The sequence below is a fragment of the Hyla sarda genome, chromosome 4 (assembly GCF_029499605.1).
Source record: "Hyla sarda isolate aHylSar1 chromosome 4, aHylSar1.hap1, whole genome shotgun sequence".
In the NCBI taxonomy this organism is placed as follows: Eukaryota; Metazoa; Chordata; class Amphibia; order Anura; family Hylidae; genus Hyla; species Hyla sarda.
This window is the reverse complement of record NC_079192.1, coordinates 354038576-354057205: the sequence shown is the minus strand read 5'-3', so window position 1 is coordinate 354057205 and position 18630 is coordinate 354038576. Positions and strand designations below refer to the sequence as shown.

Sequence of the window (18630 nt, the reverse complement as noted above, 5' to 3'; positions counted from 1 at the left end):
AATGAGGATTGGCTACAGCTATATTTGTGTGCCAAAGACTTACTATTTTTAGGTGGTATTAACAACAGAATATAGAATTCAGAATATCGAGGTTCCATTTTTATGTGGGACGTTTTGACCCTGCTTACTAATCAGGGTGGCTGGATATATGTAGGTTGGCACCAACTGCCTTGTATTAATCCTGCACAGGGGATTTTTCTGCCATATTTTTGGAGGAGTTCTTACATCGGGGCATACATCGTTTGTTCCGATCTGTTGCTCCAATATTCAAACCACCCGGAGAATATACAACTGTCCATTGTTTGGAGGATGTGCAACTGAAACCATCTGTGTGCTTATATGTGCTTCCTGCAGGCTTAATGTAATGTATTGTGCATATGCTTGCCATATCTAGTTTGTACTGTTATAGGCATACACTGTACCTTGGTAAGTTTGTATTTTTGTATATTTCTATTGTGGTGTATTTTTCAGTCTGTGCCATTGTCTAATCCATACACTACTTATTTAAGCATCTCTTCTCCCGTTCCTTTTGTGTGCATTTTTTGTATATCCTGATACTGTAATTGTTATCCCCTGATGAACCGCTGTATAACATAAGATACACAGGGAAACGTGTTGGGATGTACAGGTGTTCATCATAGGAGAACTACTTATTTATGTTTTTATATTATTAATATTTTTTCTATATACATATCTACTGATTGTTATTGGGATTTTAAAGGAAATAATAAAAGATTAATTTTAGCTCTATGGATTAGTCAATTTTTATTTTGGACTTTGGAATTTTTTTGTGCATACGCCATTGACCGTGCGGTTTAATTAACAATATATTTTTATAATTCGGACATTTCCGCACGTGGCGATACCACTTTTTTTTTTTAATTTACACTTTATGGGAAAAGGGGGGTGATTCAAACTTTTATTAGGCAAGGGGTTAAATGACCTTCATGAACTTTTTTTTTGCAGTGTTATAGCTCCCATAGGGGGGCTATAACACTGCACACACTGATCTTTTACACTGATCCCTGCAAAGCCATAGCTTTGCATGGATCAGTGTTATAGGCGGTCAATTGCTCAAGCCTCTATCTCAGGCTTGGAGCAATCAATTGCTGATCGGACGTGACGGAGCAAGGTAAGGGGACCTCCGCTTGCGTGCTAGCTGATCGGGACATCACGATTTTATTGCGATAGTCCCGATCAGCCCAACTGAGCTGCCGGGAAGCTTTCACTTTGATTTTAGACGCGGCGATCAAAGTTGAGGGTTAATAGCGCGTGGTACAACGATCAGTGCCGCACACTATTAGCCCAGGGTCCCGGCTATCATTAATAGCCGGGACCAACCCCGCATGAAGCGGGGTCACGGTCTGACCCTGTTTTATATACCGGGACCGGGCATAGGTGCAGGTACGCCCTACGTCCTTAAGAGGTTAAAGGTAAGGAGGAAAAAAACGAAAAAAAAAAAAAAATAATAATTATTAAAAACCCCGAGTCCTTAACCCCTTAAGGACCCAGCCAATTTTCACTGTAGGACCCGGCCATTTTTTGCACATCTGACCACTGTCACTTTAAACATTAATAACTCTAAGATGCTTTTACCTTTCATTCTGAGATTGTTTTTTTGTGACATTCTACTTTATGTTAATGGTAAAATTTTGTCGATACTTGCATCATTTCTTGGTGAAAAATTCAAAAATTTGATGAAAAAATTGAAAATGTTGCATTTTTTTTTAACTTTGAAGCTCTCTGCTTATAAGGAAAATGAATATTCCAAATAAATTATATATTTTGATTCACATATACAATATGTCTACTTTATGTTTCCATCATAAAGTTGACATGTTTTTACTTTTGGAAGACATCAGAGGGCTTCAAAGTATAGCAGCAATTTTCCAAAAAATTTTCAAAATCTAAATTTTTCAGGGAGCCAGTTCAGTTTTGAAGTGGATTTGAAGGGCCTTCATATTAGAAATACCCCACAAATGACCCCATTATAGAAACTGCACCCCTCAAAGTATTCCAAAATACATTCAAAAGGTTTGTTAACCCTTTAGGTGTTTCACATTTAGGAAGCCCCTATGGTGCCAGAACAGCAAAAAAAAAAAACACATGGCATACTATTTTTGAAACTACACCCCTCAAGGAATGTAACAAGGGGTCCAGTGAGCCTTAACACCCCACAGGTGTTTGACGACTGTTAAAGTTGGATGTGTAAATTATTCATTCATTTTTTTTCACCAAAATGCTAGTTTTCCCTCAAATTAACATTTTTTACATGGGGTAATAGGACAAAACGCCCCCCAAAATTTGTAACCCCATCTCTTCTGAGTATGGAAATACCCCATGTGTGGACATCAAGTGCTCTGCTTGCTACAATGCTCAGAAGAGAAGGAGCGCCATTGAGCTTTTGGAAAAAAAAATATAGTTTGGAATGGAAGTCAGGGGCCATGTGCGTTTACAAAGCCCCCCGTGGTGCCAGAACAGTGGATACCCCCACATGTGACCCTATTTTGGAAACTATACTCCTCACAGAATTTAATAAGGGGTGCAGTGAGTATTTACACCCCACTGGCGTTTAACAGATCTTTGGAACAGTGGGCTGTGCAAATGAAAAATTACATTTTTGACGGACACCTGTGGGGCGTAAATGCTCACTGCACCCCTTATTACATTACATGAGGGGTGTAGTTTCGAAAATGGGGTTTCCAAAATGGGGTCACATGTGGGGGGGGGGGTGTCCATTGTTCTGGTACTATGGGGGCTTTGTAAACACGTGGCCTTCAATTCCGGACAAATTTTCTCTCCAAAAGCCCAATGGTGCTCTCTCCTTCTGAGCATTGTAGTTCACCCGCAGAGCACTTTACATCCACATATGGGGTATGTTCTTACTCAGGTAAAAAGCCACCCAAAATTTGTAACCCCATTTCTTCTATTTTCCCTTGTTAAAATGAAAAACTTGGGTAACACCAGCATTTTAGTGAAAAAATTTATTTCTTCATTTTTCCATCCAACTTTGAAGAATTTTCATTAAACACCTGTGGGGTGTTAAGGCTCACTATACCCGTTATGTCCCGTGAGGGGTGTAGTTTCCAAAATGGGGTCACATGTGGGTATTTCAATTTTGTCAGAACCGCTTAAAGTCAGCCACCCCTGTGCAAATCATCAATTTAGGCCTCAAATGTACATGGTGCACTCTCACTCCTGACCCTTGTTGTGCGCCCGCAGAGCATTTTACGCCCACATATGGGGTATTTCCATACTCCGGAGAAATTGTGTTACAAATTTCGGGGGTCTTTTTTTCCTTTTAACGCTTGTGAAAATAAAAAGTATGGGGCAACACCAGCATGTTAGTGTAAAAGGTTTTATTTTTTTTCATGTAGCCCCCAACTTTTCCTTTTCCTAAGGGGTAAAAGGAGAAAAAGCCCCCAAAATTTGTAGTGCAATTTCTCCCGAGTACGGAAATACCCCATATGTGGCCCTAAACGGTTTCCTTAAAATACGACAGGGCTCCAAAGTGAGAGCTCCATGCGCATTTGAGGACTAAATTAGGGATCGCATAGGGGTGGACATAGGGGTATTCTATGCCAGTGATTCCCAAACATGGTGCCTCCAGCTGTTGCTAAATTCCCACCATGCATGGACAGTCAGTGGCTGTCCGGAAATGCTGGGAGTTGTTATTTTACAACAGCTGGAGGCTCCGTTTTGGAAACCCTGCCATACAAGACGTTTTTAATTTTTATTGGGGGGGACGGGGACAGTGTAAGGGGTGTATATGTAGTGTTTTACCCTTTATTATGTGTTAGTGTAGTGTTTTTAGGGTACATTCGCACTGGCATGTTACGGTGAGTTTCCTGCTAGGAGCCCAAACTTTAAGCAGGAAACTTACTGTAAACTTGCCCGTGTGAATGTATCCGGTACATTCACATGGGGGGGCAAACCTCCAGCTGCTTCAAAACTACAACTCCCAGCATGTACTGACAGCCTGTGCATGCTGGGAGTTGTACTTTTGCAACAGCTGGAGGCACACTGGTAGGAAAACCTTCAGTTAGGTTCTGTTACCTAACTCAGTATTTTCCAACCAGTGTACCTCCAGCTGTTGCAAAACTACACCTCCCAGCATGTACTGATTGCCAAAGGGCATGCTAGGAGATGTGTACCTCCAGCTATTGCATAACTACAACTATAACTCCCAGCACGCCAAGACAGCTGTTTGGGCATGCTGGGATTTGCAGTTTTGCAACATCTGGAGGGCTACAGTTTTAGAGAACACTGCAAAGTGTTCTCCAAAACTGTGGTCCTCCAGCTGTTGCAAAACTACAAATCACAGCATGCCCAGACAGCAAACAGCTGTTTGGGCATGCTAGGAGTTGTAGTTTTGCAAGATCTGGAAGGATACAGTTTAGAGACCACTGTATAATGGTCTCAAACTGTAGCCCTCCAGCTGTTGCAAAACTAAATATTCCAGCATGCCCAAACAGCTGTCTGGGCTTGCTGGGAGTTGTAGTTTTGCAACATCTGGAGGGCTACAGTTTGAGACCACCGTATAGTGGTCTCAAACAGTACCCTCTCGATGTTGCTAGGCAACTCACCGGCTTCCGTACGATCCAGCCGCATGACATCGCCGCCCGCCGATCTCAGTCGCTCGCTGCCTCCAACGCCAGCCCGGATCAGTAAGTGGATCTTCAGCATCGGTCCCCATCGTTTCCCCATTCTGCCCCGCCTATTGTGGGTGGGCAGGATGGGGAAAACAAAAGTAAACCCCCCCCCCCCTGCCCCCAATCTGCTATTGGTGGTCACGTCTAGATTACCAATAGCAGGAATAGGAGGGGTGGCACCCCTGCCACCTCACTCCTATGCCTTCAGGAGGATCGTGGGTGTCTTAGACAACCGCGATCCCCCTTATATTCTGGGTCACCATAGACCCGTAATGACCCGGAATCGCGCAAATTGCAAGTGTGAATTCACTTGTGATTTGCTGCGATCGCCGACATGGGGGGGGGGGGGGGTCTGATGACCCCCCTGGGCGTTTGCACGGGATGCCTGCTGAATGATTTCAGCAGGCATCCCGGTCCAATCCATGCACAGCGGGGGCCGGAATTGAATTCTCTATGACGTACGCGTACGTCATGGGTCCTTAAGTACCAGGGTGTCATGACGTACGCGTACGTCAAGGGTCCTGAACAGGTTAAACAGGTATTCCAGGAATTTTTTTTATTTGACTATGCTACAGGGATGTAAAGTTAGTTTAGTTCATGATGTAGTGTCTGTGTCTGTGTGACGGTTTTCTCACCCCACTATATTTTTAACAGCATACAAAATGACTTGTCTCAGATTTTTCACAGTTTGCAATGTGGCCGAGATCTGACTCACTAGTTAGCTGATAACAGGGAGCCTGTCTACTTCAATGGGTGGAGGGATCAATCTTCAACTAATGCAACAGCTGGAGGCACCCTGATTGAAAACCACAGGTCTTTTGAATAGATGTAGCTCATTTATGTTTCAATGGGTGGGGTGGCTGATGTGTGGGAGGGAGGAAAATGCAATTGTGGGATTTGTAGTCAAAAAAAGGAAAAAGGCAAACAGGAAATACAAGTTCACAAAAGCTAGCCACAGTGTTATGGTAATCTCAAAACATAGCCATTTATCCCCAAGACAAGTGCAGATCCTTCTTAAGCATGTCCATTACTGTCTGCTAGGCACGTACTAGAATCACCTTATGGTGGCAGACCCCTTTAACCCCTTAAAGCGTACCCGTCAGATCCATCAAAGTTTTTTATATATATATATATATATATATATATATATATATATATATATATATATATATATATATATCACACAGTACCTAATTTTCACCATGTACATCTAATTTTTAAGTGTCTAGCACCTTTATTTTTTTATTACACTTTTAATTTAGCTCACTAATCCCTCAAATGGAGGGGGCATGGCCTCACTGTGCAGGTCTCCGCCCCCTCCCTCAGTATGCTGTCTGTTGACATCTCCCCTAGCATTAGCAAAACTACAACTCCCAGCTTGTCTTCACTGACTGTAGCGGGACACAATCTAACAGTGGGAGAATTTTTCCTCCAGCTGTGAGCCCTGCGTTCACAGCTGTTAATCCAGGAAGTGTGTCCATGACGTAGGTGATGATGCATGGACACAGCAGGACTAGTATGTGTCCAAGCAGGCAGGGGGGCAGTTGTTTGACTGGCTTTTTCAGTATGAAATACTGAAAATTTTCTACCTATTGGTTTTGCATGCTTTACAACATATCAAAAGTTTTTGTATCTGGCAGTGTCCATTTAAGGACAGACCCATTTTTTACCTTAATGACCAGTTTTGTTTTTTTATTTGACATGTGTCTCTTTAAATGGTAATAACTTTAGAATGCTTTTTCTGAGAGGAGCGATTCTGAGTTTTTTCAGGTCATGTGGTACTTTATATAAGTGGTGCTTTTTTGTTGACACAAGCAGCATTTTGTGAAGAAAATAAAATTTCTGGCTTTTTTCAATTTTTTTATGGTGTTCACTGTGAAGTAAGTGATTTTATATCTATTCTGTGGGTATGTACAATTATGACAATAAATTTTATATAGCTTTTTGTGTTTTTCCTTTTGAGCAAAATTATTTTTGTGTTATTTTCTGATAGCCGTAACTTTATTTTTCGTCCCACGCCAATGAGTGAGGGCTTATTTTATGCAGGACAAGCCATACTTTTTATTGGTATAGTTTTTGCGATACATGCTACCTTTTGATCTTTTTTATTCTGCGATTTGCACCAAAATTGAAAGCTAATTATGCGCTTTTACGGCATTCACCGTACAGGAAATTTACTTTATAGTACACTTCATTACGAACATGGCAATATTTAGTATGTATATGATTTATGCTTTTTTTCCCTCTCATTTAATGATAATACAGGGCTTTTATTGGGAAAGGGCATTTATTTGTACTGCAGCACAGTATGACATGATGAGCTGCAGACACTACAGCCCGTGCGATCGATCCAGCCTCTGGCTGGATCTCACAGGCTTCCGTAGCAGGCAGACCGGTGGTCATGATCTGACCCTCCTGCTGCCATAGCAACCAACAAAAATCCGAGAAAGTACCGTGGCTCCGCCGTTTGTGAACAGGGGGAGCACCCTCCCTCTGTCAACACCATAGATGCTGTGATCAGGATTGATCACAGCATCTATAGGGTTAATGCTGCCATGACCTCCACTGTGATTGACAGCTGCGTCCCGCCGGCGATCTCCTGCAGCGTATCAGGCAGAGCAGGAGATTGCTAAGATGTATGCATACGTCCAGTTCCGCTAACAAGAAAGTAACTTGGACATATGCATACATCCTGGGGCGGGAAGGGGTTAACTTATTTTTACTTATACCTTGATGTGTGGGGAATAATTTTTTTGTGCGCCGAGATATGTAGTTTTTATACAGTCATGGCCGTAAATGTTGGCACCCCTACAGTATTTCTCACGGAAAAGGATTTCAGTAACACGTTTTTCTATATACATGTTTATTCCCTTTGTGTGTATTGGAACTAAACCCAAAAAAAAGGGGAGGAAAAAAAAAAACAAATTGGACATAATGTCACATCAAACTCCAAAAATGGGCTGGACAAAATTATTGGCACCCTTAACTTAGGGGCGACAATTCCTAAATTTATTGCAGGATAATTTTATGGGCCAGTTTGTGGAGGACCCAACAAGAAGTGATGCCTTGTTGGATCTGATCATTTCCAACAACGCAGAGCTGGTTGGTAATGTAACTGTGCGGGAAAACCTTGGTAATAGCGACCACAATATAGTTACTTTTGACTTAAAATGTAGAAAACAAAGACAGGCGGGGAAGGCAAAAACATATAACTTTAAAAAGGCAAACTTCCCTGGGCTGAGGGCTGCACTACAGGACAGACTGGGGGGAGGTGTTCTCAAATACTGATACAGAAGGTAAATGGGACATCTTTAAATCAACTCTAAATAACTATACAGCTAAATATATACCAAAGGGGAACAAATATAAACGATTAAAACTAAATCCTACATGGCTGACAAATGATGTTAGAGCAATAAACAACAAAAAATAGCATTCAAAAAATACAAATCTGATGGGTCAGCGATAACATTTAAACAGTACAAAGAGCTTAATAAAATCTGTAAAAATGTAATAAAAACCAGCAAAAATTCAAAACGAGAGACAGGTGGCCAAAGAAAGCAAAACTAATCCTAAATATTTTTTTAGATATATAAATGCAAAAAAACCAAGGACAGAGCATGTAGGACCCCTTAATAATGATAATGGGGAGGTTGTCACAGGCGATCAAGAGAAAGCGGAGCTACTGAATGGGTTCTTTAGTTCTGTATACACTATGGAAAAAGGAGCTGACATTGGCCAGGTCAGTGCTGGTAACACATCATGTAATGTACTGAACTGGCTTAATGTAGAGATGGTACAAGGTAAGTTAAGTGATATAAATGTAAGCAAATCTCCAGGGCAAGATGGATTGCACCCAAGAGTTCTTAGAGAGGTAAGTTCAGTAATATTTGTACCCCTGTTCATGATATTGAGAGATTCTCTGGTGTCTGGTATTGTGCCAAGGGACTGGCGCAAGGCGAATGTGGTGCCAATCTTCAAAAAGGGCTCTAGGTCTTCCCCAGGAAACTATAGACCGGTAAGTTTAACGTGCATTGTGGGTAAATTGTTTGAAGGACTTATAAGGGATTACATACAGGAATACATAGGGGAGAATTGTATTATAAGTGATAGCCAGCATGGGTTTACTAAGGATAGAAGTTGTCAAACCAATCTACTTTGCTTTTATGAAGAGGTGAGTAGAAGCCTTGACAGAGGAATGGCTGTGGATATAGTGTTTCTGGATTTTGCTAAAGCATTTGATACTGTCCCTCATAGACGTCTGACAGGTAAGTTAAGGTCTTTGGGTTTGGAAATTTTAGTTTGTAACTGGATTGAACACTGGCTCATGGATCGTACCCAGAGAGTGGTGGTCAATGATTCGTACTCTGATTGGTCCCCGGTTATTAGTGGTGTACCCCAAGGTTCAGTACTGGGACCGCTGCTGTTTAATTTATTTATCAATGATATAGAGGATGGTATTAACAGCTCTGTTTCTATCTTTGCAGATGACACCAAGCTTTGTAGCACGGTACAGTCTATAGAGGATGTGCATAAGTTACAAGATGACTTGGATAGACTAAGTGTCTGGGCATCCACTTGGCAAATGAGGTTCAATGTGGATAAATGTAAAGTTATGCATCTGGGTACTAATAACCTGCATGCATCGTATGTCTTAGGGGGGATTAAACTGTCAGAGTCACTGGTAGAGAAGGATCTGGGTGTACTTGTAGATCACAGACTACAGAATAGCATGCAATGTCAGGCTGCTGCTTCCAAAGCCGGCAGGATATTGTCATGTATCAAAAGAGGCATGGACTCGATGGACAGGGACATAATACTCCCCCTTTATAAAGCATTGGTACAGCCTCACCTGGAATATGCTGTTCAGTTTTGGGCACCTGTCCATAAAAGGGACACTGCGGAGTTGGAAAGGGCGCAGAGACGCGCGACTAAACTAATATGGGGCATGGATCATCTTAGCTATGAGGAGCGATTAAAGGAGTTACAATTGTTTAGTCTTGAGAAGAGACGTTTAAGGGGGGATATGATAAACGTATATATATGATAAACGTATATAAGTATATTAATGGCCCATACAAAAAATATGGAGAAAATCTGTTCCAGGTTAAACCCCCCCAAAGGACGAGGGGGCACTCCCTCCGTATGGAGAAGAAAAAGTTTAGTCTCAAGGGGCGACACGCCTTCTTTACCGTGAGGACTGTGAATTTATGGAACGGTCTACCTCAGGAACTGGTCACAGCAGGAACAATTAACAGCTTTAAAACAGGATTAGATACATTCCTGGAACAAAATAACATTAATCCTTATGAAGAAATATAAAATCCCATCCCTTCCCCAATATCGCGCCACACCCCTACCCCTTAATTCCCTGTTTGAACTTGATGGACATATGTCTTTTTTCGACCGTACTAACTATGTAACTATGTAACATTTGGTTGCACACCCTTTGGAAAAAATTACTGAAATCAGTCGCTTCCTATAACCATCAATAAGCTTCTTACACCTCAACTGGAACATTGGACCACTCTTCCTTTGCAAACTGCTCCAGGTCTCTTACTAGGAGACGCCTTTTCCCAACAGCAATTTTAAGATCTCTCCACAGGTGTTCAATGGGATTTAGATCCGGACTCATTGCTGGTCACTTCAGAACTCTCCAGCGCTTTGTTGCCATCCATTTCTGGGTGCTTTTTGATGTATGTTTGGGTCATTCTCCAGCTGGAAGACCCAAGATCTCGGACGCAAACCCAGCTTTCTGACACCGGACTGTACAGTGTGACCCAAAATCCATCAGCAATCCTCAGATGTCATAATGCCTTGCACACATTCAAGGCACCCAGTGCCAGAGGCAGCAAAAAAAAAAAAATCATTAAACCAAAAAGCTCCATCTTGGTCTCATCTGTCCACAAGACATTTTCTCAGAAGGATTTTGGCTTACTCAAGTTCATTTTGGCAAAATACAGTCTTGCTTTTTTATGACTGTGTCAGCAGTCTCCTGCCATAGTGTTTCATTTCATTTAAATGTTGACGGATAGTTTGCGCTGACACCGATGCTCCCTGAGCCTGGAGGACAGCTTGAATATCTTTGGAATCTTTGTTCGGGGCTGCTTATCCACCATCCGGACTATCCTGCGTTGACACCTTTTGTAGTGAATATAGACTGAGGATATTATTTTTTGGGAAAATATGGTGGATAATCTCTGTCTCCTCACTGTCTGGGACCCTTTTTGAAATGTACATATCAGCTTGACCTTTGATTATTTTCTGTTGGCTGTATACCCCCTGTTCTGTTTTATCTTGCCTCCATTTGGTTATCTCCCTGTTGTCAGTTACTTAACATATCTCTTGGCCCCTAGCTGTGAGGAGCCTCTAGACAGCTAGTTTGCTGATTGGGTTAATCGTGCATATCCTGCCAGTTTGGTGCCAACTTGAACAAAATGTTTACCTTTTACACGTGGTGAAAAATGTCCCAGTTGTAGTAATATGTTTTTCAGGGCTCCCCTTAGTAGCCATAGTTATATATCCCCCAGAATCATGATCCCCAAATATTATGCTTTATTTAGAACCCAAACATGATCCCATTGTACCCATAGATTAAGCTGTATGTATCCTATACCTATGTATAACCCCTTAATGTATCCTATCAAAATGTGCATTATAATGTCACCATATCAATAAGGGTACTGCAATCTATGTCACATCTATTGTGTATGATGGGAGTTATGATTTATGGACTATCAATCTGTGTTTGAGAGGAGGTTGGGACATTTGGGATGTGGGATGATGTGGGATGATGTGGGCTGATCTAAGAAGAAAATGGAGACCTCCTTTCTAACCCAACCCTCTGCTGCACCCATAAAAGTGGTGGGCCAACCCCATCTAGCTGTTACAAGTTTGGGGCCCATTCTGAATGGACTTGTGCCACTATTTTCTTTCTTGGGCCCCAGGACGGATTAGGACTTTACTCAACGACGTTAAGTATGGCACTCTTCTGATTTTTTTTTTCTCCTTTTATTTTGTATAACTGTTTTGCACATTTTGTATGTCTGTTTCTTTAACTCTTTTTGTAATTAAGTACTGTACCCTTTATGTACATTAAAGCCATAACTTTAATGCGTAGCCTTGTAAGCTCTACCGAACCTATAGCCCCATAGCTTATTAGTGTATAAGTGTGGCTTGTGCCGTTACCATAGTTTTGGTGTCAAAGTGCAGAGTTTAAGAATCTGCATGAACTGAGGCGTTCTATCGGCCTACTGATAGATGGTGGCAGCGTATTGGTGTGTGGGCATGTGGACTGGTTTTGAGGTGTGTGAAGCGGATTTTTAGGGCCTGTAGTGGTAGGTGTGTGTGTGAAAGTGAGCGTGGAAGCAGAGTACCCCTATACCTTCCCAGCCGAGGTCACGTGTGTAGGAAAGACACGGGGACCTACAAACTGTGTGTATTTAAGTTGTGTCACTGGCTCATAAGGGAGCAGAGCGTGCTCATGGGAGCCAAGAGTGAACGTGCCACAATGGCAGCTTAGAGTTAGAATATTAGGGTAAATATTCTGCTGGCTTTGTGTTTCTTTTGTCCGCTCACTCTTTTCTGAGGCGCGTGGACTTGTCCGTATGCCAGGTCGTGAGGGCTGTACGTGACACCTTTATTCAATTTTACTCTTCTGTCCACGCCCAGGGAGATTAGCTGCAAACTTCTTGATAATGTTGCTCACTGTGGACAAAGGCACATCTAGATCTCTGGAGATGGACTTTTAACCTTGAAATTGTTGATATTTTTCCACAATTTTGGTTCTCAAGTCCTCAGACAGTTCTCTTCTTTTCCTGTTGTCCATGCTCAGTGTGGCACACACAGACACACAATAGAAAGACTAAGTGAACTTTTCTCCTTTTTATCTGCTTTCAGGTGTGATTTGTATATTGCCCACACCTGTTACTTACCCCAAGTGAGTTTAACCCCTTAAGGACCGAGGGTTTTTCCATTTTTGCATTTTCGTTTTTTCCTCCTTGCCTTTAAAAAATCATAACTCTCAATTTTGCACCTAAAAACCCATATGATGGCTTATTTTTTGCGCCACCAATTCTACTTTGTAATGACGACAGTCATTTTGCCCAAAAATCTACGGCGAAACGAAAAAATCACAGAGACAAAATTGAAGAAAAAAAAAAAAAACTTTTGGGGGCTTCCGTTTCTACATAGTAAATTTTTTGGTAAAAATGACACCTTATCTTTATTCTGTAGGTCCATACGATTAAAATGATACCGTCCTTATATAGGTTTGATTTTGTCGTACTTCTGGAAAAAATCATAACTACATGCAGGAAAATTAATAAGTTTAAAATTGTCATCTTCTGTCCCATAGGGACCTATAACACTGCACACACTGATCTTTCACATTGATCACTGGTTTCTCATAGGAAACCAGTGATCGATGATTCTGCCGCTTCAATGCTCATGCCTGGATCTCAGGCACTGAGCAGTCAATCGGCGATCGGACAGCAAGGAGGCAGGTAGGGACCCTACTGCTGTCCTGTAAGCTGTTAGGGATGCCGCGATTTCGCCGCGGCTATCCCGAACAGCCCACTGAGCTAACCGGCATGGTTTCAGTTTCACTTTAGACGCGGCGGTCAACTTTGAACGCCGTGTCTAAAGGGTTAATAGCGCGCGGCAACGCGATCAACGCCGCGCGCTATTAGCCACGGGTCCTGGCTGTGCCTGACCCGCTATGACGCGGGGCCACGCCGTGGCCCCGCGTTATAGATTGGGAGTGGACACATGACATTCCAGTACGTCATGTGTCCTTAAGGAGCATCACATGCTTGAGACAATCTTACTTTTCCACAATTTTGAAAGGGTGCCAATAATTTTGTCCAGCTCATTTTTGGAGTTTGGTGTGACATTATGTCCAATTTGCTTTTTCCACTCCTTTTTTGGTTTAGTTCCAATACACACAAAGGGAATAAAAATGTGTATAGCAAAACATGTATTACTGCAATCCTTTTCTGTGAGAAATACTTCATTTTCTAGAAAATATTATAGCCATGACTGTATGGTATGTACCATTTTTGTTTTGATGGGACTTTTTCATAGTTTTTTTTTTATACTTTATACGCCATTGATCGTGAGGTGCGGACATTTATGCACCGGGCACTTAAGTTTTTGTTTAGTTTCTTTTGTTTTTAAATCGGAAAAGATGGTGGGGTGATTCAAACTTTTATTAGGGAAGGGGTCAACCTGTTAAAGAGTGCCTGTCACAAAACTAAACTTTTAATATATTGTTCCTTATGTTGTTAGACACTTTGCTATTTACTTCCTGTTAGAATTCTCAACCTTTATATGTTTTTAATGGGATTGAAAAAACAGCCACTAGGTGGCTCTGTTCTGTTCCCTGCACAAGTCAAACAGTTAGTTTGGTCTCCACCCAGACTTGCAGAAGTCCAAACTCAGGAAGTACGTGCGGGGAATGGCAAGGCACAGCTCTCACAGGCTGCAGCGACGTCGTGCCTGCTGGGGAATGCCCACTTTCTCCTGCCGGAAAGTCAGACAATGAGAGCAAAAGGAACGGTATGATAGAGCTTTTAAAAGCTTGTTAGGAGTAGTTAGGGAATATTATCTAAGTTAGTTTAGAAAATATGGTTTGATAACAGGTACTCTAAGGATGAAGGGTGTATAGGTCCTGTTTCCCTTACCAACATTTATAAGTATGCTCACAGGTTGAGAGTGCTTCAAACACTGTGTCTCTCGACTGCCATAAGCAGCCAGATAATGCCAATGCCCTGCATTAACCCTTTAGATGCAGCGTCTAAAATAAAAGTAAGAATTCCCGCAGCTCAGCAGAGCTGATTGTGACCATTGTGAAGGCCCGATTAGCTGAGAGGACAGCAAGAGGGCCCTAACCTGCCTCCTCACCACTTGATCATTTATGTCTATCTACACACAGGCACTAACAAAGTCTGAAAGGTAACTCACCAAGATAAGTTCAAAGAGAGTTCCTTGATCTACTTTAAGAAATTCCTGGTCCCATACAGGAATATCGTCTGTTCTCTTCTCTTTGTTCTCATCATCCTCAGGTGGAGGGGGGTCATCTTTGTGGTGAGTGCACCACTGGATCACCTTAAAAAAAAAGCATACAATTTAAAGGACAAGTCTCACAGTAAACAATTGTTCAGCTTTTAGTGCAGAAGGTAAAGTTATATAGGTTTGTAAATCACTTCCATTACCAATGCTGCTTAGAAACAAGCTTTTTCTGCATTCTTCTGTCTGACAGGAAATTCAGCTGTTCCAGGTTTTCATGACTTTCGACCCCCTATTCAGGCTGTTATCAGCAGCATCCCGAGGCCGTGACGTGACAATTACCCAGAAAACCCCTGTGCTGCAGAGAGCTCCCTGAGCTCGGCCTTAGCCCCTCCCATCTGATGAATATTCACACTGTCCTCCCTCTGTTCTGCAGTGATTGGCTGAGCAGCACTGCCTATATGCCGGCTGATTCAGATCATAGTTCTCTCTGTAATGTTTTTACACTGATAACGGAGGAGAGGGGGGAGGGGAGGGAGCTGCCAGCGTAGGGCTGTCACACTGAGAATGGAGGGGAGGGAGAGTAGAGTTGTCACACTGAGCACTGGGGAGAGAGGAGTGCAGGGCAGAGGAGGGGGGAGGTGATTGTGCCACTGTAAAGCTGTTTCATTGAGAGGAGGAGGGGGAGGGAGTGATTTTACAGTGTAAAACTGCAGCTTCAACTCCAGGGTCCCTCTCTGTGAGCACTGAGATTACATTTTGTTTCCTCGTGGCCACCCTGCTGTATAGGGCTATGATTGGAGCTCAGTATTATGTGGGAGTGACTAACATAAGTTAGGGGAGGTAACAAGTTCTCTGCTCAGGCAGCTGAGAGCAGGAAATGTGAGCAGTGCATGCAGGGAAATGTAGTCTTTGAGATCACAGGCATAGCCACCATAACCAGGAAGTAACTGGAATTTATGAGCTGAATAGCCGGTGAATGGGGGCCGGAAAAAAAAAATCACAAACATGTCAGAGAGGTGGTAGGTGAATATACTATGGAATGGCTAGGTATTTTTTTTTTTCTTTGCTGCATGGGATATCTTCTTTAAAATACCAAATCAAGAGGAATCTATCTGCAGTATCAAACTACCAACTGATAATTATTTAGATAGAAACATACAAGCACAACTCAAACATGACACACTTTACTCCACATATGTGACTTCTATAAAAACAAATTCTTAGTTGTGAATGCAGTATGTGAATGCAGCAGTTTGATAATATAAAATGCAGCTAAGGTAGATAATTACATCAGGATAATAATACATAGCCTGTAAATACTATAGTACCATTTCTCTGGGTCCCAAGTAAAACACTAGACAGCAAAGAGACACAGTGGTCAGCTCAGATACACCCCTCCTGCAGCTCACACTAAGTAATGGTTTACTGGCAATAGTTGCATTCACATCATGTTTGAGGATTCTGCCATATCCCCACCAGACCATGACATACCCGATTCATTTCAATGAGCCCAACAGTCAGCTAGCCTTGGGATACGACAGCAGCAGGTTTTTTCCTTTTTTTTTCTTCTATAAACCTAGCTAACCATCTTCCTGGCTTCCCCCCTTCTAAATATCTCCTCTGCTCTGAACGGAACATTGTTTTTTTTTTTCCTTTTACTGTTTGTAGTTGTTTATACCTCCTTACTACCGCTTCCCACTCTCTATCCTTTTCCAATCCTGTTACTACAAAGCACTGTTCTGCCTCCTCTACTTCCCTTCTCATCTGTTCTTCCTCTATCTTTGATTTTTTTCTTCATCCTTACAATTTTCTCTTTACAAATACCACATAACACCGCTTAAAAAAGCATCCCAACCATCCCCTCTGAGGCTGTTCCATCATTAATTTCAAAGTATGCTTTTATTTTACCCCTACCTCCCTATCTCTCCCCCCCCCCCCCCCTTCTATCCAAAATTGATCTATTCTCATATTCATCTGGCGGGTTTTTGTGTTTACCATTTGGAGCATTAGTGGTTTATGATCAGATATGCTCAGGGGTTCCTCAGATATGCTCAGGGGTTCGTATTTTATGCCCTCTATCCATGGCATGATCTACTTGTCACCAATCACCACATCTATGCGGGATAAAGTTTTCTTAGATTTATTAGAACATGAGTATAATCTCGATTCTGGGTTTCTCTCTCTCCAATAATCCACCCATCCTAATTCCTCCACAGTTCTTTTTAATCCTGTTCCACCATTCAGGTTTTGTCCTCAGTCCATCTTTCCCTTCATCCATCACTGCATTGATATCACCCATTACCATTATTGGGATACCTCCTTTATCATTCGCAAACCAACAGTTCCTTAAATACTGCTAGTGAAAAAGGGGGGTGGCACATAGACAAAAGCAGGCAGCAGTTTTCTTCCCTCCCAATTCAATACCAGGAATACATATTTTCCTTCTTTATCTACTTTGGAATTCAGCACCTCTACCTTCAACCCTTTATGTATTAAAACACTTACCCCTCTAGAATAGCAAGTATGTGTAGAGTGAAACTGCTTAGCAATCCACTTTCTCTGTAGAATCTGGATTTTTCCCATTGTTAAGTGCATCTCTAATAGACAAATAATACCTGGTAGGTGTTTATTACTTTATAGACCAGCGAGAGAAAGAGAAAGAAAAAGAGAGAGGAAAAAAAAAAAAAAAAAAAAAAAAAAAAAAAAAAAAAAGAGAGAAACCACCCCCCCCCCCCCCCCTCCTTTGAAATTGCCATAGACATTTCCCGACAAATCCTCTTACTTTGAGCCCCCCACCCGGCCAGCCATCTTGACCATTTTCCCCCTTAAATTACATCAGTATATTTACTTATTCATCTGCAGGGGAAATTAATTTGTTACATTTTACCTGATCCCTTCCTTTTCCAGCCATTCGTCTACTTCCTCTACTGAGGCAAAAAAAACACGACCTATCCTTATGTATCACCCTAACTTTGGCAGGAAATAATAGTGAATACCTGATATTTGCTTCCCTTAACCTCGTTTTGACATGTATAAAATTTAATCTCGCCTGCTGAGTTGCCCTCGAGTAATCTGCGTATAATATTATTTTGTTACCATCAATATCTTTATCTGCTCCCCTGGCTGTCCTTAACCCATACAGGACCTAGGGCGTATGGATACACCTTCTGTACCTGGGTCTTAAGGTCCCAACAGGCACCCCGTGCAAATGCCCAGGGGGGGGGGGGGGGGTCATCAGACAACCCCCCCATTTCGGCGATCGGCGCAAATCGCAAGTGAATTCACACTTGCGATTTGCGCCGATTCCGGGTCATACGGGTCTATGGTGACCAGGAATATAAGGGGGATCGCGGTCGTCTAAGACACCCACGATCACCCTGTAGCAATAGGAGTGAGGTGGCAGAGGTGCCACCCCTACCATCTCTGCTATTGATGGTCTAGACGCGACCACCAATAGCAGATCAGGGGCGGGGGGGTTTACTTTCGTTTTCCCCGTTCTGCCCACCCACAATAGGCGGGGCAGAACGGGGAAACGACGGGAACCAAACGCCGAAGATCCACTTACCCCGTCGGTGGAAGCTGCGGGACGGGATCGGCGCGGGCGGCGAGGTCGTGCGGCAGAAAAGGACGGCTCCCTGGATCCGACGGAAGCCGGTAAGTTGCCTAACAACATCTAGAGGGCTACAGTCAGACTGAAGCCCTCCAGATGTTGCAAAACTACAACTCCCAGCATGCCCAGACAGCTGCTGGGATTTGCAGTTTTGCAACAGCTGGAGGTCTACAGTTTAGAGACCACAGTGCAGTGGTCTCTATCTGTAGCCCTCCAGATGTTGCAAAACTGCAAATCCCTTCATGCCGAAACAGCTGTCTCGGCATGCTGGGAAAAGTAGTTGCGTACCTCTAGCTGTTGCATAACTAGATCTCCCAGCATGACCTTCGGCGATCAGGACATGCTGGGAGTTGTAGT

The 18630-nt window shown here is 42.6% G+C and overlaps 1 protein-coding gene across 1 annotated transcript in view; it reads right to left on the bottom strand.

Annotated features, from left to right (window-relative positions):
• The window catches only part of SKP1 (S-phase kinase associated protein 1), a 175435-nt gene that overhangs the window by 35469 nt on the left and 121336 nt on the right, over positions 1–18630 (bottom strand). Inside the window, exon 4 of the mRNA XM_056516609.1 lies at positions 14616–14759. Coding sequence (XP_056372584.1) covers positions 14616–14759 — 144 coding nt within the window. The remainder of the gene's footprint in view (positions 1–14615; positions 14760–18630) is intronic.